Genomic DNA, 25,743 nt, shown 5'->3' on the forward strand with positions numbered 1-25,743 from the left:
ATTGTGAAAAAGTTATATTAAAACAATTCTTGTTATAATTGTAATTTTATTTTTTGTTACATTAATAACATAGAAAATAATATTAAAATGGTAAAAAAAAATCTGAAAAGAAATTTATAAGAAAATATAATGAAACTATGAATCTAAAAGGCAATATATAATTTCGTGTTCCATTATATTCCGTAATATTAGAATTTAAAACGAAAAGGGAAAATTTTATCTATATTTAAATGCAAAAGTTTTAGTTAGTAACTTTAGCTACTTTATTTAGTTAAGTATAATTCTGCATTTAAAATTTGAAAAAATATTAATATGTTCACACTTGTGCTATGATCTATTTTATATCTTATTTGTGATTTTATTCATTTTATAATTGAACTCGTTTGTACTTGTATTGTCTAGGTATAAGTATCATGGAAGTCACTGTTATTGCACAAACTTGATAACATAAATTATAAGTTATCTGTTGAATGTGTTTCTACTGATCTTTTAACCTCACGTGATCATACTTATAACTTCAACATTTTTTATGTATATTTTTTTCGTATGAATAAAAATACTTTATTTTTATTATCAAAATTAATAAATCGGAATTTTTCTATTTAAATAAAATTTACATTTATATTAATTAATTGTTTTCATATATATTATGTAATTTTTTTTTAAAATAATTTACACTAATTAATCTCTTTTTATATAGATAATACAATTATTTAAAATACAAAATTTATTCTTATATATATTATTTATTATACATTGATATATTATTAAATTGATTATCAAATTAAAATCAACAATTATAAAATATACTTATAAAATATATCTATATATTTTTATATCACTATATTCAATTCGTAACAGTTTGAATTGTATGATGATGAAATATATGCTCTACGATAAGAGTTATTGATAAATTAATTATTGATATATGCTATTTCATAAAAATATTTTAATTCATTTAAATCACGCGTTTCATTTATATGAAACTCTACCAGGAAACTTTTCGTATTTACTTATATTAGTCAAGATTGATACGTTCAAGTGCACGATAAAAATTTATTAAGGTTAAGCTCTTCGATTGTTTTAAAATTGAAAAATATAACTCAATATGGCAAAAGTAATAGCACAAATGACAAAATGTACTGCGAGAACATTTCCATGTACTTCGAGAAAAAGCTTATTTAATATTTCTGCTATAAAAATATCGTTACATGTTTCACGTTCCATCACTAATACCCGTTGTTTAAATATCGGTAAGTTTCTTTTATCAAACATTTGATAAAAAGTATTTTATAATATTTATTATTATATTATATTTTTAATATATACAAACAAAATATAATAATATATATTTAATAGTAATATATTTATTAATATTATATATAATTAAATTTAAATTTAAAATCATTAAAATTGAAATATTTTTAATTTGTAATAAAATATTATTAATATTTTGTATAAACAAAATTTGTAGAAAGATTATACACGGAAAAACACGAGTGGATAACAATTAATGGTAATGTAGGTATAATTGGAATATCCAATTATGCACAAGAAGCATTGGGAGATGTTGTTTATGCTCAGCTTCCAGATATTGGATCTGAAATAAAAAAAGAAGGTCAGAAAATTCTAAAAAAAAGTTTAATTTTTTAAAATAAAAATTAAACTCGAATGTCTAATAAAAATTAATTTATTTACAGCTGAATGTGGAGCTTTAGAATCAGTGAAAGCTGCTTCTGAATTATTTAGTCCTGTAAGTGGAAAGGTAGTAGAAAAGAATGAAGCAGTTGAAAAAACACCTAGTTTAATTAATACTTCTTGTTATGAAAAAGGATGGTTATTTAAAGTAGAATTAAGTAAACCTGACGAACTAAAAAGCCTGATGAATGAGGAAGCATATAATCTATATTTAAAATCTGATCCATCATAAATATAATATATTTTCTATACATATATGAAAATAATTAGTAATGACTTAATTTTTATCATTTTCAATTGTTTATCATTAATAAAAAAAGTGTGAACATTCTTATTTATTTTAAATCTTATAATAATCATGCATGATTATATGTTTTAGTAGTTTAACATTATATTAGTCAAATGTGAAATAAGTACAATTTACAGTTGTTTAACTAAGTAAAAAAAAAAAAATAGTGCCTTTATGAAAATAAATTTATAAATTATATTATTATAACAATTCAATATATTGTATTTCTGATTTTGTATCTTCAAATATAAAAAAAATAATTTGTTTTAAATTTTATTTTATATTGTAATAAGGCACAATTTTATATATAAGATTAGGCAATATGATTAATAAATTTAATATAAAAATGTAAACATTATGAATTAAAAATATGAAGATGTGTGCAGTAGTTAGCTGATGTCTTTATTAACCACTGTGCATTTTCTTATGTTGTTATCATATTTGTACAAAGCAAACAAATGTTTTAATATACATGTTATTCGGTATACGAATGACACCATTGTTACAAATTATAATAAACTTTGTGTTGTACATAAACGCATTTAAATTATAATAACTTGTATGTATAAAGAAATAATTGAATGTTTTGAAATACTATTTGTAAATTTCTGAAAATTGTCTGCTTAATAATTTATAGTACCATCCTTTACCCTCCTTTTAAAAACTATTGTACATCTTGTGGTCATTGCACATATTTTTATACAATAATACCAAAAACAGGAGTGCGATAAGGGAAATATTTTCATTTAATAGGAGTTCAATTAGTATAATATATAAAAATAGCGCTGTCAATCCTAAAAAGGAACAGTTATCAGTTAATAATAAAGATATATTTACAATTAATCATTTCTTTTCTACATAATTTACAATTGCCAACTCCTAATGGCAGTGTTACAACAACGCATAATAGTTTATCGTTTAATGTTAATTCCAATTATTTGTTGGATCAAAAAATCACATCGATATTAAATTAGATCGTTCGCCAATTATAATTGGTAACTGTACATATTTAACACAATTCTTATAACACCATTGTTATTATTATGTATATTTCCTAATTACAATTATTAATAAACACTTTATAACAGAATCGAGCGGACGATTAAATAGGATGGATACATACAAAGATTATCGTTTAAAGACATATATTTAGAAGAGACAATTTTCATTTTTGAGATATTTTGTTTACGATTTCTGTAAGTTGTTCCAAAATTATCAGACCGACACGTTCTACAAGAAGTCTTGAATAAAGATTTGAATAAAAATATAATAAATAAAATATTAATTGATTTTACCCAAACAACAACACAATATAAATAGGAATTTTAAAGACTTCATTGATAATTATTAAATTTTGATCGCATATATCGTATAGAAATATAATCTAATTTGGAATAAACACAATAATAATTAAAATAATTAACATGGAAATATAATGGGTACAATACTTGAATAGAACCTTTATATTATGTCCATACGCATATTATAGAAATTGTAGAGTTTAAGTCTACATAGGTAACATTCATATATTTTATTTAATTTGCTATCTGGGTGTCTATTCTGAGGTATGTGGTTTACTAAAAATGTAAAGGTGTAAGACTTAATACAGTTACAAAGAGGTAGACATTTATATGCGAGTTAAATAAAGTTAATCCATTAAAAAGTTAATAACAATGTAAAGTATCTTTTCAATTGATCAATCAATTAAAAGAACCAGACGATTTGAAAATTTGGGAACATGTCAATATATGATTTGCATTTATATCGAAGATTTTAAAAATTTTACCATGGACATAAATCTTTACTCACACGATAAGTACATGCAAGCTTTCGAAAATATATATATATATATATATATATATATATATATATATATATATATATATATATATAATATATATATATATATATATATATATAATATATATATATATATATATATATATATATATATATATATATATCTTTCACGGTAGTAATACTCGCAGCTACTCCTCCTGATTTGATTCAACACTCGATTCTTAATCTAATGTGGCATCGAGTTTTTTTTTTTTTACATACATCAACAAATTATTTAAATCTATACTTAATATCTTATATCGAAGTCGGTGGAAAAGTGAAAGTAGTAAAATAGCATTTTTCCCAGGTACTTCTTTGATAGAGGATATAAACAGTAGGAGTTGCAAAGGGTGGTACTACCAGCCTACCAGTACGAGCAAAGATTTCTGTTCCTGTTGTCACACTTGAGCCTCGAATCTAGCACGTGTAATTACCGATGGCTTAGATACCACAGGCGTCGAAAAGACAACCTTCACAGCACTGAAAAGTTTCTGACTATTGACTAAACAATAATAATCTATTAGTGAAAAATTACTACGTTCGATCACTATCTTAACATTCAGTAAATATTTATCTATTTAACAACTGCGATAAGACAATATTGATCTTATATACTTAATATTAATCGCTAGATAATATAGGACCACATAAACCTTGCTCCAATGATTCTTTTATTTCTTAAACAGAATCTTTATTACGATACAATATACAATAATAAAATATCGCAATCTGTGGTTATTTTTTTCCGCCACCTATTTGAAAAATAATAAAAAGAAATACATGAATAAAAATCTAAATTAGTGAAGACATTAAGTAGCTAATGATTTTTTTCTCAGTAAGCAACAGAAATATATTTATTTCATTAAACTATACACAAAAATATTATAATTACATATTTAACATGATTCACTTTACAACATAATTGGAATGTGTTAACTAGTATTTACAATATAGTAGCCCTGCCGTGTGCAAGTGTGACAAAATGCAGATTTTTTTTATAGGAAGTTCTAAGGATGCCCAGGTGGCCGTGCGACATATATGTATGTATATATGTTTTATATATAAGTATATCACATGAAATTTTACTGTCGTTCAAGTATGCCCATTGAATCCCTTGCAGAAGCACGATTGACTGAAGAGTCGATAATTTCTTTCGTTCATTACCATTAGGATTATCTTTTTGTTAAAATGAGAGCAAGGCTTCAGTGGTATGTGCTTAAAAATAATCGCATCTAGTATTAGAAAAATAGCTTTACTTATTTCGACAAAAATTGCCTGCCCTTTAACCAATATTTTGTTAACCACCCTTTGTACTGTTTTCAAGGCATCTTGCTTACTGTTTCCCTGCGCTTGTACCCACCAACAGGGGTAATAATTCTTCATGGATACATCTCTAAAACTTCAACATCAAATATAGAAAATATATGTCATTATGTTTATATATTTAGATACATTTTATAATACATATATTATGTATATATGTAAATTATGTACGTCTATACTTGATTCGTTTGCATAGGTATTTTTTGAACCAGAGCTCCTTAACTTGGTCCAACACCTAAGCAGTATATTAGCTCTTAATAGGTACTTGAGGTCCACATTGACAATAAGGAGCTCTATCTTGATTTTTGAGATATAGCAATAGATTAATTCATGGCAAAAGTGCCAAGTGAATTTATCGTTTCATTTTCTTTTAGCATGAAGCATTTCCATGAGAAGAGTTTGAGTTGGTGCTCCACCGCTACAATGTTTTTGATAAAGATGATCTTCTCCCCTGCTCGCTACCACGTGGATTCCTGGTAATACTGCTAGCAGCTTGTTAAATTTATCCTATTATAAAAAATTTAATTTATATGTGTTAATAAAATATACAAACTTTTACGAAAAATTAAAAAAAAAAAAAGAATACTAATGTATATATGAGATCAACATACCGGTATAGAAGGATAACACGTCAATGTATAATCCAAAAGAGCTTGTTGAACTTGTTCGTGACCTTCTTGTACATGTTTCTTGTTAACTAATCCACGAACTTCTGTATATTTAAAAAATAATGAATCAATCACTTTATATATCAATGATAATAAAATTTGATACATAAATATATCGATATATAGAGATTTGAATGTAAGGAAAATTGAAAAAAAAAAAAAAAGCATACCGTGATTGAGCAGCATCAAGAATTTCATGCATATATAGTCCGAAAGATCGAATTTGAGTTCTTGAAGTTTGGACGATAAATCATTGAAAAGATCTGCCAAGGAAGGAACCCCGAGTAGGCCGAGACAAAGGAGATCAAACTTTTGACCATTATGAAGCGTAGTCTCATCAGGTAGATTATTGTGTAACCTTTGATGAAGATGATCGAGCACCAACATATCCGACCAGGAGTGCTGTAGCAACTTCATTTGGTCATCAACCTGTCCAAAAAAATATTATAAATTATAAAAACATATAGAATATATATATTAAATTAAAATGGAAGAATTTTACTTATTTTTCGAATATATCCAATTATTATCAAATAGATTTTCATTTATAGTATGGAAAGATTTTGAAAATAATAATTAATAAATTAAAAAAAAAAAATTTACAAATTTGAATATTAAAAAATAACGAAAAAAGCATAATTACTTATAAAAGAAAAATGATTTTAATTTGTATAAGATACAATTTATTAAAAAATAAAATATTGATATATTGCTTCATATTGTTTGCAAACTATAAAAGCAAGGTATCGATGAAATTATGATAATACTTTTTATATAAAATTTATAAGTACAAATATAATAAAAAGTATATAATCAGTTAAATAAATGATTTATGATTAACATGGGCCTGCTTTAGGATAACCGCCATAACCCAGAAACGTATCTTGCTATGACCTAGATATGAGGCGATGCTTGAAATCATTCAGTGATTGTGCAATGCTGTTGGTTACCTCACATCCCCGTTCATACCACCAACAAGCCAGCACGGAGTTATTTATCGGTAAGAACTAACTTCTCTTGAAAAATATTTTCACCGATGGTTAAAATCAATAAAATTTTGATTATATTATATAATATACGCGTTTAATATACATTTATGTATGATACCAAAATCAGTTGATCTAATTTACACAAAAAAATAATCGATACTTAATTCGATAACCAAATTTAATTGACAAATACCATAAAATTTAATTTTAAAATAATCAAAAAATAAATCACATGTATGCAGATCGAAAAATTGCATCGCTAATCCTGCCATAAGTTTTGTTATAATAAATAATAAAATTATATCAATATATAATAAATATAAAAAAAAAAAATTAGGAAACATTATAATCTATGATTAATCTATAATTTATTAATATGTAATGTATTAGTAATATATATATATATATATATATATACGATAAATGTAATATATTTAAAAAAATATTGACACAAACCTTGAGATCCTTGAAGAATACAGAATTCCTTGCCCAGTCCACCTGAGAGAACAAATTCTGATCGAGCACTTTGCACATTAATTCGAACAAGTCCACTTCACACTGATTGTACGTTTGATTTTGTAACAATCCAAAAAGCGATGCCTGCCACTCGCGATCGTCGACTGTTTGCACAAAGTCTCTTATCATCGGACTAGTTTTCAACGTGGCGGTAGAGGGTGCGGAACCAGTGGCTCCATGAGATTGTGTGGACTGTTCGCCGAAGTTGAAGGTCTTCGGACTCGGGGTAGTGGAATTGGCAGCCCAAAGCTTACTATCCAGGCCAGGGTTGAGATTGTGCAGGTGATTACCAGCAGAAATGTTTGGCTGGGAAGACGGTGCGATCAGTTGATGCTGACCAGCTCCGCTACCAGCTTGTGTCGTGACCAAACCAGCGGCCACAGCTGCGGGGGATGGACTCGAATCTGGAGAAGAGGTTAGACTCGAGACCTGAGGTATTTGTATTTCCTGTTTAATATGCAGGAAAGGCGTTACGGCGGAGGGATAGTTCGATGGGTCACCGAGACTGCCGCGTATCGTTTGCAGTGCCAGCTGCCGTTGTCTCATCATTTGTAGCTTCCGCGCTCGGTCTCTCTTGTACATAGGTCCAAATTTATTCCTACCGCCTCTCATCCGGTCCGCTCGTACGGCTATAACAAAAGCAAACGTACAAAAACGTGAAATTGAAACAACACGGTCATCCTTCGTCTCGAGTCGCAAGACGAATCTGAAAGACGAATCTTTGAATTATTCGAATTTTTTAGCTAACTAATCAAACAGAATGAGGCTCGTTCATTTTCCACTCTTATTCATTATTCATATTTCTTTAACTCTTAATTTTCATTTATTTTCTTTTTTCTTTTTTCATCGCTTCAATAATTAATTTGAATATTTTAATTAATATTACGTTTATATGTTATATTTATATAACAGAAAGATGCTTAATTATCCGAGAATGATAATTGTAAAACTTGATATAATTTGGTGATAAAACGAAGTCACTGCCAGAATTCAAATTTCAAAGGTAATGCCATTCAAGCAAAATGGAAATGAGATCTAATCTTAGCCAAATGGGACAAAGCGTGAACGACTTGTAACTGTCATTGCATTACGTCTTTCAAACAAGTCTACTTACTGTTTCATGCAAATGAGTCTTTACTTGCAAAACATGGATCTCCACCTACGAAACTCGCAGGTGTTATTTGGCATATTGAACGTACATCATTATTGAAAACGAACTTGTTACGACTTGTCAATATAAATTATTTTTTGATCTTAATTATTTTTAATAGATAATCTGTTAATATTCTTCTTTCAGTTATTATTTTACCGATACATTGATTTAATAAAATGATTTCAAAATTATATATATATATATATTCCTTGATACAATATCAAAATTTTGAAACGTTTTAGTACAAAGTTGATTCTTTCAATATAGATTAATACAGTTAGGATAATTTTGAAACTAAGTATATATTATTAGTATAGCATTTTCGAATTAAGATCCATATTGCAAACAATAGATTTTCCAGATATAAGATTCCGGAGCCCGAAAATTGTCCAATAATTCTCAAACAATTCTCGATATGGATCTCCCTTACCGGACGAGGAATTAAAATGTGCAGAGACATAGCATAATCGGTTTGAACCAATAAACGAATTTAATGAAATGGGCGAATAGGCGAGATAAAAAAAAAAAAAAAAAAAGAAGAAGAAAAGTTGAAAACGAAAAAATAATATTAACATAATTAAAAGAAATAAAATACTATTTCAAAGTTGATATAGATAAAATTCGATTCTTTTTCTTTGAACTTTTATAGAGCAAATTAAAAAGAAAAAATAAGAATTTAAAACAGGAAACATAAAAGATTAAAGAAATAAAGGGAAAAAACGGAGAACAATGAGAATAATATTAAAGAAGTAAAATCTCGCGCCATAAAAGGAGAGCCCGCGCTCGTTCATCCATGTGCATCGCAATGGAGAGTTAGTCGTGTCGCGGTGTGGCAACGCGGTTTCTTCGAGAAGAGGTCGTGTGCCCGATGACGAATATCCATGATCCTCAGGGTCACGGGTGCAATCGAGGAAAGATTTCGAACAGCTTTAACGATTTATAGGGCGGACACACGGATAAATCGGCAGCGTTGCCTATTTTCGTACGAAATGTTTGCTATCCCATCGTCGCATGAAACACCGGCGTTCACGACAAGCGAGCGAGCGAGTAACAAGCGCGGTGCGCGCTCGTTGAAAGTGAAAGGAGGTTGAATCGCTTGCCCGTCCACTTCTACTTCTGAGCCAGCCTGCTCAGGGAGGAGGGCTGCCCCTCTGTCCCCTTTCGACACACATACACATAGACGCGACTTATGTCGAATACCGTCGTCCAACATCCCGCCACCTCCTAACTTATACTTATTCCCTTCCCTCCAACCTGCCTCCTTGCTCTCCTCCTAACACTGCGCCATCCGTCGATCCACATTACCGCCTCCGCCACTCTGTGTGTACGCTTACGCCTCTTCTCTTTTTCTTCTCTTTCTTTCTTTCGTTTTTTCTTCTCGTACTCACCGATTCTTTTTGTCAACTACTTTTCGTTACTGCGTTTCTTTTTGCATCTCTTTTCGCCTTTTTATACCTTTCTTTCTCGATTTCTGCCTATCTTTTTCGAATATATATTCCCGTTCCTGATCTTTCTTCCATCACGCTTTTGTGAACTCCGCATAATGCGACTATCTAAATGCATCATCTACGACCACAATGCAATGATGTTGTACAATAAAAACTTTGTTTCATATTTTTTATGATTTATTTATTTCTTCGTTTGATTGCTTTAATTGCATGCGTTTATTCCGTTTTGAACAATTATTCTCGATAACTGTTTATCGGAAAAATGAAGCGAATGAGTCTATGAGCCTGAAATTCAGTCATGCACGATGAATCGCTTCACACTCGAATCGAGTCGTCGCTTTCCGAACTTTTATGCTGTTAATTTTAACGAATATTATCTGTATTATTATGCAAAGCGATCGCCACAAAGAATTATGCGACATGTTCGCGCGCACGACTCTTCATTTTTTTCTTATCCGGTGACACTTTCTTTTCTCTCTTTTTTTAATTTACATGATGATCGATTCGACGAGAATTCAGACAATAGCCGAGAGAGTAAGCCAATATCGAAAGTTGCTAAACTTGACTTTCAGGTTATTGCTTTCGGCCACTTGTTCTCGATTGCTCGCTTAATGCTACGCAATGTCGCCATCGAATATCTGGCAGATTTATTTGACACGTGTTAAGCTACTTCGACATATCTTTTTTTGATTCTTCATATTAGTTTCAGCTTATTCCTTTAATTATCTTTTCTTTTTCTATTTTTTATTTTTACTTTATATGGAAAATCATTCGTATCATTTTAGATCGAATTATGATCTCGCGCGATCGCGTTTTCGATTTTCAATCGTGTTCTTTGCACTCTTTTCCATCATTCGTAGCACAGATTTAAGAAGAAACGTTCAAAGATAGACGTAGATTAGGGCAAAACTTGATTTTCCGTTCAGCGAGATTTTTTTTTTTTTCCTTATCGACATTTTACTACTTACTTTGTAATCATTCCATCGTAATTGTTCTTTTCATAATATTACTAAACATAATAAATGTTTCGCGTTATCACGTGTATATCTTTTCATTTAATTTATCGTCTTTAAGATGCACCAAGAGTTTACAAATCATCATATCGCATACATATATATATATATATATACATAATATGATATATATTAATACATAATATGATATAAATATCTTTAATGAAACGATATCTGTATCTCAATTAATAATTGGTGGATTCATCTTAAAAAAAAGTCCTTTTTTTTAATATCTTATGATCATGTTGTACAATGTGACAATGAAAAGCGTCATGGAATTTCATATAGATACTATATGAATAGCGAATATTAATTTCTATATTAAAATGAAATAACAAACATATAAATTATTTTCAATTGGAAACGTATCATTCTCTAAACGATTTGAATCATATATTATGAATTTTCCACTTAATCGTTAAATTTCCGTTAATTTTCCGTTAATTTTTGTTAAATCGAAGCATAAACGTATATAAAAATCAAACTACAATCGAACGGGTGACAATATCTCGTGTTCGGGACATTAGCCTATCAATATATATATATACATATATATATATTTAATTTTATTATTGGAAATTGGATTTACACAGGATCAGAATTTTATTGAATGGGAGTAATGACAAGATGATGATGGAAATTTTTCAAAATTTATGGTTTTTCGAAATTTTATCTGATTCCTATCTGATTCTTCAAAATTTCAAAAGAAAAGATGATCACGATTTGTGACACGAATAAAAGTTGATTCGATTTACGAGAGAAAATTTCTATAAAATTCTTCTCTCTTCGATTGCGCAGAGATTTGGCAAGACGAGCGTTACACTCTTAAAAAACAAACTGACATATAAATGCGTTAAATATACCGCAGGACAATTTTCCATCGAATAATTCCAATAGTTACAAAAAACTGTACGCGCCATAATTCTCGTGAATTCATAGATTATGCAATCATCGAACGCATCGTTTACCGGAAAAGTTTTGTTTTTGTGCGATTATTAATCACCTGATCTCGTCTTTCCTTCTGGCTAAAGTAGAAAAAACAAAACATTCTTAAACATTCTCTTTATTTATTCAATTTTTGAAAATTGAAAAACTTTCATTTTTAAAAATGAAAAAATTAAAAAACAAAAGAATTAAGAGGAATTAAATCGTTTTACAAATTCTATTTCAATTCGTATAATTCTATCGATTCCAAGCGAATTCTTAAAATTGACGATGAAAAAGCATATCGAAAGGTTCACTAAATGAACTCTTTTTTAATGCAGTTAAAATAATAAAATTATAAGAAAAGTTAAGAATAAGAAAACTTGGACAGATAAAATTTCCGATTTTCTATTTTACATATTTACTGTATTTTATATTATAACTAATATATGAAATAAATGTTATAATTTCTCAATTATTTTTTTTAATAAATTTTTACATATTTAAATGAATTATTAATAAGTAATTTATATTTATAACTATTTATTATAATAGAATTTATAGGAAGGTAAACTTTTCAAATTTGTTTATAAATCTTTCAATCGTAATTTTATTATATTCTGTTCGATATCTTGCATCAGTCTCAAGCGTTATTGATATTACATAGGTTAAAATCTAAATATATAAGAAAAATTTTCATTATTGGCTATTTTAAAAAATATTTATTATTAATCAATAATTTTTAAATATATATCTAAAAAATCTAAAAAATAATGATAATAGAATCGTTTGAAATTTCAATTCTTCATGATAGTTAGTTATTCAAAAAATTTTTCGTAATAATTTTTTATTAAAATTATCATATATAATTATATAATAAATAAAATAAAATAATTTGAAACAGTTATAGGTTTTCAAAGCTCTGCTTTTAGAGAAACGAATCGATAAAGAAAAAAAAAATGTTAAACTTGATAACATGACATAGTAACTTTTTTTTTTTTTTTTTTTTTTTGTTAAATCATTAACTACTTATCGACGTATTTTACATGTGTCAAATATCATGACATGTCTATTGATAACTAGAAGAATCGAAATTCGAGTCATGACACGTAAAAAATGCACAATTTGGAATTTGGATTTTATTCTGAATATTCAAAATGGAAAATCGTACTTCGTATATAACAATAAAACAAAACAGGAAGGTTTTGGTTTTATTAGATCGTCAATCATTTCAAATAAACTAAAATGTATTTATTGTCAACGTTAAGCAAGATAAATATAATTACATGTTTTTCCGCTTACTAATATGATATCAGTAGGTGACACGTATCTATGATAAAAAGTTTCAACTATGCTTAACGGGTTGACCTTTTCTCTTGCGCGGAACAATTGCGAACAATTATAGTAGTACGGTACAAGTGGCACTACTAGTTTATAACGAAGATCTGTAATAAAAACACACACTCATAATTGAAATTGATATTTCAATTATTATTTAACCGTTTCCATCAGTTGTTCCTGTATCTCCTGCTTGTTACAAACTAGCCATATTAAACGGTCTATGCGTACAATTGAGATCTACGTGTAATAAGACGCGTACAAATCATCGAAAGAATGTAACCCATATCCGGTTTGTGAAGTCCGCTTTGATAATAACAGTACACGTATTATATTATATAAAAAAGAAAAGAAAATTCACCAAGTGGATTTGGTCCACGGGTCCAATGACGTCAGACCCCCCTCCTTTCCTATAGAAATTAATGCGCGATCACGTGATCACCGTCGCCCAATCGCACAAGACAAGTTTCCCCCGTGACGCAGCAGACGAGACCATTAGGGAAGTCATTCGCGCATTGCGAAATAACGCAAAATAAAAAAATTAAGAAAATGAATAAAATCATTTAGCTAAACAATTTTTATACAATATTAAAGCTCTAATTGAATAAAGAATATGATCTTCCAACTAGTCGAAAAAAGGAAAAATAAATAATAAATGATTAAATGATTATCTATGATATATACATATATAATTGATATATAGCTATATATGATATATATATATATAGCGTTCTATTTTATCAAATGATGATATTGATTCAATTTTACATTAAATTTCAAAAATATCTTGCACCATGATAATTACAAATAATATTTGAAACAATATTATTTCATAGAGATTTTGAAAAATTAGATTTTAATATTAGATTATCTATAATATTTAATTGAATCTTTTCTATAGAAATAGATTAATATTCATACAGTTCAATAATTACTTCTATTGTCAATAATTGAACCTGTTTTATAACTTAAACTTTTCAGGAATTCGAATATCGTTAATATAATCGCGGCAATGATGACATAGATCATACGCTGTAATCGATAAATATATGTATATAAGTGTGTATTACGCGCGCGCGGATGTGTGTGTTTGTGTGTGCGCGCGCGCGCGCGTGTGTACACGTAAGAAGTACAAGATATGAATTCGGACGCGTGCTGGAGAAAGAAAAAAGAAAAATAACATGAGAAAGAAGTAGAAGGTTCGGGGAAAAGATGAGGCTCCACTCAACCAAAGATTACACAATCCCCGCCTCAACCTAACCTTTCTTCCCCACCTCTGTTATGCGCGCGCGTGAACAACGAAGGTAGGAGTCGAATACGCGAGCAAGGCAAGTTAAGGCAGGTAAAGCAAACAGGCAAGGCAGACAGGCAGGCAAGCAGGCAAGCAGGCAGGCAGGCAGGCAAGCAGGCGACCAGGTATACCTTCTTGCAACATAATATAATAATTATGAAATTCGTGAGTTTCTAAACAGAGGCGCATGCCACGATTTCCGTTGTCCCGCTTGATTTTCCAAATCCTCCATACAATGTATATTTTCTTTCACCAAGATCTTTAAAATGTCAAGAGAGATCGTGCCATTCCATCAATACTTTTCGCAATATTTTTGACAATCAACAATGACTGCTCTCACTTTTACAGCACAACCTGTCCAAAAATTGACAGGACCTATTCGAAAGTTTAAAATACCCTATTGGCCCATTAAACACGAACCCGATCCACGTGGCAGACAGATGCAAAAGATAACCGGCGGCGCCGGTTTCTGAATAGTCGTAAAAGGACTCGTATTCTCGTTACTTTCAATTACTATCTATGCCTTCAATATATAAAATTCCCGATATATTATTATAATTGTTTTTATTGTAAAATATTTCTACATTTTTTTATCCATTTTTCACTTCTTCCGATTAATAAATTGCTTTTTCTTATATTCCAAATACGCAACGATCATTTATTCCGTTGTATGGATAAAAAGTGATTAATATCTTTTATATAGTAACTTATAAAATAAGTTTCATAAATGAAATTATATTTATTCCATCGGAAAATTGTTTTTTTAAGAAATCGTATCGTATAGAAAGATGATAATTGAGACGAATTCAAAATATTATAGATTTTATTTAAATGAAATAGAGTTTTGTCAAAATAGAAAAGCATCGCTCCAGCTCATGCGAATAATTATCGCCTATCTCGATTGCAAAGTGTAAGAGAAACATGAGTGAATCTTACAGGATTTAATCATTGATAATGAATATTAAGTGAATATTAAAATGATAACAAACCGAATCTTTTTTCCGAACAATCGAATAGTTAAGAAATTTATGTTACATAAATTAACTGGAAATTTGATATTAAATTCAACAATAATGAAACTTGGTTCCAAGAGGCATTGAATCAGCAATTTTTTTTTTTTTTTTTTTTCATATTAAGTAACATCTATATTAAGTAATATTTAATAAGTGGCACGAATGGCGAGTCTTTTTTCATGGCTAATGAATATATATATATATATATATACACACAGATACAGACCTCGTGTGTCATAACAGTTGAAATCGTTGGAACTTTCAACGTTGAAAGCAACTATGAATTTTTTTCGACTCTAATTTCACTGTCTTAGCCAGTGAAAATATATTTCGACCATCTAATAGAAATTTGTCCTAGACGTTGAAAGGCTTTCACTTGATTATATCGCGTGGACGCGAAACGTCCTATCTCAAAATTCTAGATACCACTTGCGAAATAACACTGATTTGATTTTGGTCATAGACGAATGTACGCGTGCACATTGCCACTCTTCCATATGATAAATCTACCTTTGTTCAAAAAGAAAATTTACCGGCATCAGCGGTATATATTTTTTATCCAGAATGACGTTAGTAACGAAAAAGAAAGGTGGGTAAAAAGATTAATGTTTTAAAAGATATATTGAGGACAAATTTTTTTATATCAGTTATCCCAAGTTACCTAAAATTAGCGTATAAGATATATAAAAGATCCTAACATTTGCTTAACACGGCCATTCAAAGAACATAATTACGTTTGACTCTTATATAAAAGAATAATCTAGAAAAAAATTTTTTATTTGTTAAATTTATATATATAAATAACAATATAATAATATATATAAATTTATATATATAAATAAAAAAATTGATAACTAATATTGTTGTAAAATTATTACAGATTTAAAAAATTCAAAAGAAATAATTGAAAAAAATTATAATTATTATATCGTACGTGGAAATAGTTAATTACAAATTTAAAATTGGATCGAAAATGAAATAAGAAATAAAATATTTATTATATTTCGTGGAATATGAGCTCTGAAAAAAAAAAAGCACTATTATTCTCTTTAGTGCTCATTAAAAACATGTTTAATAAAAAAAGAGGGAAAATCAGTTGCATAAGTTATTAGGTTTTTTTCATTACAGTTATATTTCGTTAAACGGTATCAGTCATTTGACTGATTATTCAGTCGTGTAATCGTGAAACTGCATTTTCGAAGAATCGTAAATTTTCAATAACTCTTCTTATAAATTCTTATGTCGGACTACAAAATACGTTTAGAAATTAAAATTTTCTTCTATTTTTTATTTTTTTATTATCCATATTTAATGTTATTAAAATTGAATAGACAAAGAACGAGTGAATTTTCGTTTTTTTTTTTTTTTTTTTTTTCGATGAAATCAGAAATGCGAAAGTTTTAGATAATTCGAGTAAAAATGGATAACCGAAGATTAAAGAACCGAACGAAGTAGTCAAATTATTCGCAGCTGTGAAATTCTAACTGTAGTGTCAATATTTGATTGTGTCTGAACACATATGGCGATACGTTGGAAAGTGAAATTAAAAATTCAACAAACGTTTTAGCGATTGTCGATAGCCTGTTTAAAAATAGTATGTGGTGACTACAATTTTGTTTCGAAAGATAATATAAATTTAATCATTATTAAAAACTAGAATAATAAGAATCAGATATCGAAAAACTTTTTATTTATCCGAAAGTTGATAAATCTTTCTTCTTGTTGTAATATTTGTTAATTTTCTTAATCACCACGTTAAAAAAATTCCAAGAGTTTAAAATTATAAGTTCAAACATAAATTTGCAATTTTTATTACGACAAAACCATCATCAAAGATTTATCATATGATGGATGCACTTTTTGACTTCATGATTTCACAAGAAAGGAACGGTGTTCAATTCAACTTTTTAAAACCGGATAATATTTGAATCACATTACGTTTGAATGAACTTTGTTCTCGTATTCATGGACTAATACAAACGGCAAGTTTGTTGCAGAATTGTGACAAGTTTTATCATATGATTATCACAAACATATTAACCGGTACTTTTATCAAATATCGATGCGCTAGTTTTTCACGTACGTTTTTAACGTATTTCTTTTTTTCTTTTTTTTTTTTTTATCGAAAGTGTGAAACGAAAAATATATGTCCAAACATAAATTCACGAATTATATATATTTCATTTACTAAAGAGAAATATAAAGTGTAACTAAATATTATAACAGTGATAGTAACAGTGTTTACAATCGAGAAATTTTTGTTATCGAATATATGCATATAACAATTGTTACAAATCGACAAAAAAAATTGTCAAGTACATATACTGTTGACTGTTAATGATTAATAATAAATTAATCATTAATACGTATTTTGATACTAAATAAAAAAATATAACGTGCAAATTACTTATATATATATATATATATATATTTTTTTTTAACAAATCTGAAGACTGACTCAAACAGCGAAAAAAATCAAACGATCTGTTCCATCTAATTGATATAATATTTACATTCTGAACGGGCATTTTTACATTTCTGAATAGCGTGCAAGTAAGAAAGTGTTTCCTTTCGTAAACACTCGCAAGCACTCTGGAAACTTTCCGCGTTAAGCAATCCGCATTACCGTTGTAGGAACGTCGTGGAAAACAACGTGCAAAGGCGGCAATTGCAACAGCCTGTTTCGAGATTCGCTTAATTGCTGGGCCTTGAGGGCCTAGACCCAGTTATTCGTATTACATTAGACGCTTCATTTGAATCATCTTACCATTTAACCATTATCAAACTGTGAAAAAGATTTTATAAGATTAAAAATTTCAAAAACGGCAATTATAGTTATATTTTTCTAACTATACATATAAAATTTATATACGATATATTCATGATTCACGTATGGATAATGGATCAAAAGCTAATCATAAGGAGACGATTTACTAGTTTAAAAAACTGGCGGTAACTATATTTTACTGAAATTATTATATTTTTGTAGAAATTTTTTTATTGTGCATATATGATTATTAGTACGATTTTACTTAATCGGCTGTTCAATATGAATTTGATCATATGATATTAGTATAATTAAAATTTAACAATGAAACGAGCAACGAATGAGTAATATTTACGTAAAAATGAAAAAATAAAAGAGGTGCCCGCCAAAATTAAAATCTTGAAGCGACAAAAGAATTTGCAAAGAAAGACAACAATATTGTTTGAATATTTTACATATGTATGACATGGTTTAAGTTCATGGTTTAAGAATATATACACGAAAGTGCACGAACATAAACGGATTTTACCGAGGTTTGCCGAAAGAAAGCGTACGATAATGCACGTCCTCGCGCTTTCGCGCCTAAATTATTTTTGATGTTTTGCAAAATTTACAAAAGAATATTGAATAAGAGATAATATATAGATTGATAACAATTCACGGTAATATTCACGCATCGATAATACTGTGAATGAAAGAATATACATCAAGAATATTTTTAATGAAGCAATAAAAGCAATTACATTAATGTAAAATATTATGAAAATAATAATTCAGATTTATAATAATAAATATATTTAAAAATTAAAAATATTTCTAAAAAATTACTATGTAACATTTAGCATTGAAAATATCAAAAAGATAAATAATATTATAATTCTTTTATTAAGATTTTAATTTGCCATTCATGTATTAACGCAAATATATATATATTTTTGATTCCAAAACTTATTACATGTGCAAACGCAATAATACACGTCCCACGATTACGTTGCATAATTGAACATCGAAATCTATTTGGTCGCATATACATTTTCAATCTTTTACTTTCTGCATAAAAATCGCGACGATACCCGCATGCAACGCTTTCACATCCAAAAAAAATGAGCACTCATATTATCGGTTAAATAAAACTGATTTGCGTAACAATATGAAATTTTTTCTATATATTATTTGTTTTACGAATCATTCCACGTTATTTAATTTGCAATTTTTATAAAATTTGTTTTTAAAGTAGAAAAAAGAAAAAAGAAAAAGAAGAAGAAAGAGAAAGATTTTGTCGATCCGTTGCCAGGTATCGAGAAATCACATGTGCGCATACGTTCTTTTGCAAAGCATAACGGAAAGGCGTAAGAAAAGATAGATAGCCGCGCTAGAATGACGTCACAATTGAACAAAAACTCACCCTCAAGCTTCATGCCGACTTCGAGGCACTTCTGAAAACGGCAGTAGGGACACCGCTTTCTTTGCGTTTTGTCAATGTGACAGGACCTCTCGGCGACGCACGTGTAGACCTTTTTGTTTTGGACGGTGCGTTTGAAGAAACCTTTGCAGGATTCACAAGTGAGTAGCCCGTAATGGTATCCGGAAACTTTGTCGCCGCAGACCGGACAGAGTTCTTCTATGATGATGTCCTTGGTATCGGGGAATTCGGACGGACACGGTATCGAGCCGGTCACGACACCAACCCCGACCTGACCCAATCCGGGATGACAGAGGGTACCAGTTGGTAATGAATAGGTGGTAGTTGGTATCGCGACATTGCCGCTTACCGTAGCGGATCCGCCGCCACTTGCACCGCTGGCCGCACCACTACCGCTACCGCCACCACCAGCAGAGGCGTTCCCTGCGGTGGGCCCACTACCGCCAGCGGCACCCGCACCACCGCCGCCACCCGTTCCTCCTCCACCACCGGTACCGGCACCACCGCCACCGGTATAAGTGCTGCCGCTACTCTCGAGGGCTGTCGATGTGCCGCAACCACCACCTCCAGCACCGTTTGCCGCGCCATTGCTGCCTCCACTGCCGCCAGTGCCGCTTCCGGCTCCTGTTGGCGAGAACAGACACGTGTACACCTTCTTGTTGCCGCAAGATCCGATCTCGAGTGCCGATGATGCGCCGCCGCCACAGCTACCGGTTCCACCGTTGTTACCGTTGTTACCATTTCCACCACCGCCACCTCCGCCACCACCACCGCCGCTGCCCCCACCTCCCCCACCTCCCGTTGGCGAGAATAGGCACGTGTATACTTTTTTACTGCTACACGGTGAATTATTCCGTTTGAAAAAACCTTTACAGGATTCGCACGTAAGCAGACCATACTGATAACCAGACATTTTGTCCCCGCACATGGGACACCGTTCTTCAAGGGCGGTGGAGTCGAAAAACGCGGCGTCGAAATTCGAAATACCCTGCGAATTATGTACCGGCAACTGTTGCTGTTGTTGCGGTTGCTGTTGTGACTGTGATTGGTGACATATCGTTGTAGGTGGACTTTGAGCGCAATTCCCATACGGTGAAGAACCGTATTGTGGTTGTTGTTGTTGTTGTTGTTGTTGTTGCGCTTGTTGCTGTTGCTGGCCAGCACTGGCCGCACCTTGGGGACTACCCTGAGGGCTTAAATGGAACGGCGACATATTCAGGGATATCAGACCCGAATGCTGCTCCATCTCCAATAACATATCACCCTTGCGCAAATACTGCACGGAGGAACGTGCTTGTGGCGTATCGGCTCATATATATATATATATATATATATGTATGAATTGATTGTAAATTCTTCTAATTTTAACCACTGTGGTAAATGATCAATGCTTTCCGTTTCTTTTCTTTTTTATATTGGCGTGTGATGTGACAGAACAACGATGGTTAATAGATTATTCTTTTTAATTTTGAAGCAGTAATGGTGTACAACGTGCAATGTCGTGATACTTGCGTATGCTATAGTACCACAGGCTGCGCACGTTGTCGATATGGATGAGAATATGACGACAACCACAACGACGACGATGACGACAATGATGACAACGACGACGACGACGGCGACGACGACGACGACGACGACGACGACGACGACGACGACGACGACGACGACGACGGCGACGACGACGACGACGACGACGACGACGACGACGACGACGACGACGACGACGACGACGACGACGACGACGACGGCGACGACGACGACGGCGACGACGACGACGACGACGACGGCGACGACGACGACGACGACGACGGCGACGACGACGACGACGGCGACGGCGGCGGCGGCGGCGGCGGCGGCGACGACGACGACGAAAACGAAAACGATGTAATCAAAAGCATAAGCGTAAAAAGAATATACACTGTATTCCCTTGGCACATACAATATCGATCACTAGTCACGTTTTTCTACGACACGCGTTTATGAAGAAAACCATCGCGCACCACCGCAAAATAAATCCTGTTTCAACCGTGTTACTACGTCCGAACCATCGTAATATGATAAATGGTGGATTTCGTATGTTGCGTAAAAAAAGAAAATTGTCAACTGTCACTTAGGCATTTGTATTATTTTCGAAACAAAAAACTACACTACAACGTTTCTCTTTATTATCTTTTTCTGGTTGTGATCACTGATAAATCCAGCTTAATGTGAGACGAAACAACGATAAACACACACGAGGTTCGAACTGGTTATTGAAGTCACGAGGCGTAGAATCGTTTTGACTAGGATCACAGTGCGGAGAAAACAATAGGATCGTTGTTCTATCGAGCACGCGAATCACCGGTAGCGTTATCGAATGATCACACATGCGCGGACGCGAATCAAAGTTTGATCACGGCGTTCGACACAAAATAACTGACGCTGCGAATCGTTGAATAATATGAGTGAACACGCACACACTGCAATCCAAGAGCAATATTCGTAATGTATCCGTTAAAAAAAACGAGGATGCGTCAAGTCTAGTAAAAAAGCACAGAGAGTGAGAATAGAAAAGAGAAAGAATCTTCCATTTCCCGGACCATACGACTTGACAACTCGGCTATCTGCGTACGACTAGTTGTCTTCTCGTCTCGTTGCTTTTCTGAAGGGCTCACCCCCTCTTCTCTACCGCCCTACTGTCGACACATGGAAGTAGGTAGAATCGGGAGACTGTCTTGTGAGAGACGGCATACGTCACATATACCACACCAGCAAAAACGGCGACTACGGGTACTATATTCGAAAAACATGTATAGAACTTCCTTTTTTATTCCTAACTGGTCTCCCCTCCCGCCTAATAAATAGAATATACGCTATTATATTGTTGATGTTTTTTTGGCGATAAAAATAACACACACGTTATCGCGAACACAGCATGCGCTTTGCGCGAGGCGGTAGTACTGGATGCACACACAATCGAAACGACTACGGCACGATACGATACGATACACGGTGACGCTCGGTGCGGCTCGGTGCGGCACGGCGCGGGTTCGCCCCAATATAGAGAGATACGCGCTTCACCGTGACACCGCCGGGAATAAAATAAAATTGGCAGAACTGGGAGAACGGCGAGAGGTACGCACACTACTGCCGTCAGGCTCCCTTGGTGTTTCGGTGGCTACAGAGGAGAGGAGAGAAAGAGCGCGCGCGTGTCCCTTTACCGACGGCCACGGGTCGAATGTGAGAACACGAGAGTGAGAGAGATGTACAGCGTATGTATAACCAACACAGTACACAGCATAAGTGAAAGTGATTCAGCAGCGCATGCCACCGCGCGCGGCCAGGTGCCCGACGGAGAGTAGTGGAGGTGCCTCCGAGTGTTCGATTGCTGGTGGGGGATAGGCAATACGCGGTGCTCGGGAGAAGAGGGACGAACGAGAGAGGAACAGGAGGATGGGGGAGGTAGGGAGGTATTGCCGTGGCCGAAGGGATTGACGGGGGAGGGGAGAAGGAGGTTGTGAAGCCTATGGCGGGGATGACCTACTTACGGAACCAGGTCTATGTCGGCAGGAGAAGTATTGTCCCTGTACGCTCCCGCGCCGGTCTGCCGCCTGTTATTGCCGCCGCGTTTTGTCGACCGTATTTATCGTTAAGGCTACCGGCAAATGCGCACGTGTTACCACAAGCCCGCACGAGTTTCTATCACGAATATTACTAACGATATGTTACGAACGATTTTGTTCGTAGACAAAAACAAAATAAGTTGCGATATATTTCGAAAACAATGATCGAAAAATTTGTTTCAACAATCAAGCAACAAAATGATTAAATGCGCATGATTGTCAACAAATTATTGGGAAACAATTTGTTATATATCAATAAGAAAATAAGAATATCGCAGAAAATGTTTATTTCATAATATTTTCATATATCATATGTATATATATATATATATATATATATATATATATATAAGATACTGAAGATCGAACGGATGCCACGAGCCCGCGAACAACTCTTGCTTTCAAAAAGCACCAAAGAACCAACACAGAGCTATGGTAAGCGGGCACAGGGCAAGCGCACAGGCCACGTACAGGCCGTGGCTGGGTCAACAGTAACGCCGTTGGCACTCCCCGACAGTGCCAGTGCTTTTCTGTGTGTACGTCGCAATAGATGTACGACGCGAAGCAGTGGGGAGACCCACTGACCCAGTTCGCTGAGAACATGACGCAGCCGCGACTCACTCCCTCTTATTATATCTATCTCTGTCTGTCTGTCTGTCTGTCTGTCTCTCTTCTCTCTCTCTCTCTCTCTCTCTTTTGCCTTCTCGCACCCTGAACCGACTAACTTGCTTCGCATATCCCACCCTATCTTCTATCTCTCTTATAGACCCTGTCCTTACGTCTTTATATGTCCGTCACCCTAAACGTGTGCGTGTTCCTTTTCTTTCTTCTTTTCTTCCTTCCTTCTTAAGATTTCTTATTCTTTCTCTAATTCTATCTTACTCCTTTCCATTTTTACCCTCGTTTTTTTGACCATGCTTAATAAATATCGTCTTTGCTCTATCCAACAAATGTTAACCATACGCATTTCATTCTCTAACGTTACTTCCATCCGAATTTCTACTCCGATATTCTCTGTTTATATACACATTTTAAACGTAATTATCGTGCTCTTTTTCGTCCAAGTAATCGTGCGCGCCTACCGTAATAACGCATACATTTAAGTGTTTTACGAGTGTCGGTGGTATCTATATGCAATCGTGTAACACACGCATGTATATGCGCACGCGCGTAGTTACACGATAATATCATCGATGGATGCACACAGCGCAACTATTGCAAGCGTATTGTCGTCATCGTTGTTGTCGTTATATCCAATGCACCGAATTTAGAGGTTAGATGCGATTGTGTATGAGGCGTTTCGATGTTTTCTCATATTCGGCCTGATTGTTTTGAATTAAAAATTCATGGCCGTACAATTTATTGTGATCAAATCATAATTGAAATTTTTTTACGAATTTATTATACAATAATTTTCAATTTTATATTATATATATATGTATATAATATATATATATATATACACACATATATATACATATATATATATTTAGATAGAAACAGAAATATGGTGGATTTTCGATTCGAACACAATGTTAAGTATATCATTGAATTTACGTAACAGCTTAAAAATAAATCATATTCACATTCGTATACTTAATTACATGATACACTAAAAGCAAATAAGAAGCATGTATATTCAAATTGCGGTCAAATTAACGAGTTATATACATATTGCACGTAGAGAAATGGTAGTATAAGAAAGATGAAAGTAAAAATATAGCAAAAGATAGCAAGAAATGATGTTTGAAGCTAAATGTTAATTACAAAGCTTTGCAGGAAAATTTGTTCTGTTAATCACTCAATGGAAAAGTGATGGCACGAAAATTAACGAAAGTGATGCCTGTTGAATTTCTCTTCCATTCTTTGATTCTTAATTTTTTATGCAACTAAGTAAGTCAAATTTATTAACGATAGTTGTTTGAGTAAAAATATTATATTTATATATTTATATATATATATAATATTTTGATATATACCAAAGTAATAAGAATAACAAATTAGAGAAAAAAGATAAAAAACCTATTTGATGGAATTTTTTTTATAAAAAAAATAATATTATATATCAAACGTTGCGCGGCATCGAAACGCAGATGAGCACTGATTTTTTCGCTTTGTTCTTTCGAATGCAAATCGCAAATAATTGTAGATTTGACGTGTCGTATCGTACAACACATGCGATTTTTTTTCTATCCGCGCATTGAGAAAGAATAAAGAGGTCTCGTGTCTCTCTGTGTTTCGTTATGTGTCATGTTAAATCATGATCATCATTGTGTGATGATAAAAACCAAACAGAAAGGGGGAGGGGGGAGAAAAAGAGAAAAAAGACAAATAGAGAAAAAGAGAAAGTGAGAGAAAAGATCGAACGAAAGAGAAAAGGGCCGCGGTCGCGCTTCGAACGGTCTAAAGGGCGGAAGAACCGACGAAAGAAAGTGAAAGCTATGAC

At 32.4% G+C, this 25,743-nt stretch overlaps 2 protein-coding genes across 3 annotated transcripts; one reads left to right on the plus strand and one right to left on the minus strand.

The window, feature by feature from the left end:
* Nucleotides 1-285: 285 nt before the first annotated feature.
* ppl (glycine cleavage system H protein, mitochondrial) lies at nt 286-2,602 on the plus strand. Its single transcript, XM_003690536.4, has 3 exons — nt 286-1,253; nt 1,475-1,618; nt 1,701-2,602. The coding sequence occupies exons 1-3, from the start codon at nt 1,109-1,111 to the stop codon at nt 1,928-1,930; spliced, it is 519 nt and encodes a 172-aa protein (XP_003690584.1). The 5' UTR covers nt 286-1,108; the 3' UTR covers nt 1,931-2,602.
* Nucleotides 2,603-4,476: 1,874 nt separating this feature from the next.
* ftz-f1 (ftz transcription factor 1) lies at nt 4,477-22,850 on the minus strand. 2 transcript variants are annotated; one of them, XM_086913061.1, is made up of 6 exons: nt 20,042-22,850; nt 19,675-19,963; nt 7,263-7,951; nt 5,988-6,246; nt 5,761-5,861; nt 4,477-5,656 (listed from the first exon to the last, which is right to left on the minus strand). In XM_086913061.1, exons 1-6 carry the CDS (start codon nt 20,948-20,950, stop codon nt 5,510-5,512), a joined length of 2,394 nt encoding a protein of 797 aa, XP_086769187.1. In that variant the 5' UTR covers nt 20,951-22,850; the 3' UTR covers nt 4,477-5,509. The 2 variants fall into 2 exon arrangements, with proteins under 2 accessions (XP_086769187.1, XP_086769186.1); XM_086913060.1 differs by having other exon boundaries at nt 19,675-22,850.
* Nucleotides 22,851-25,743: the final 2,893 nt, after the last annotated feature.

Source organism: Apis florea, unplaced genomic scaffold (assembly GCF_048593485.1).
Source record: "Apis florea isolate Af1SG1 unplaced genomic scaffold, ASM4859348v1 contig_3496_pilon, whole genome shotgun sequence".
In the NCBI taxonomy this organism is placed as follows: Eukaryota; Metazoa; Arthropoda; class Insecta; order Hymenoptera; family Apidae; genus Apis; species Apis florea.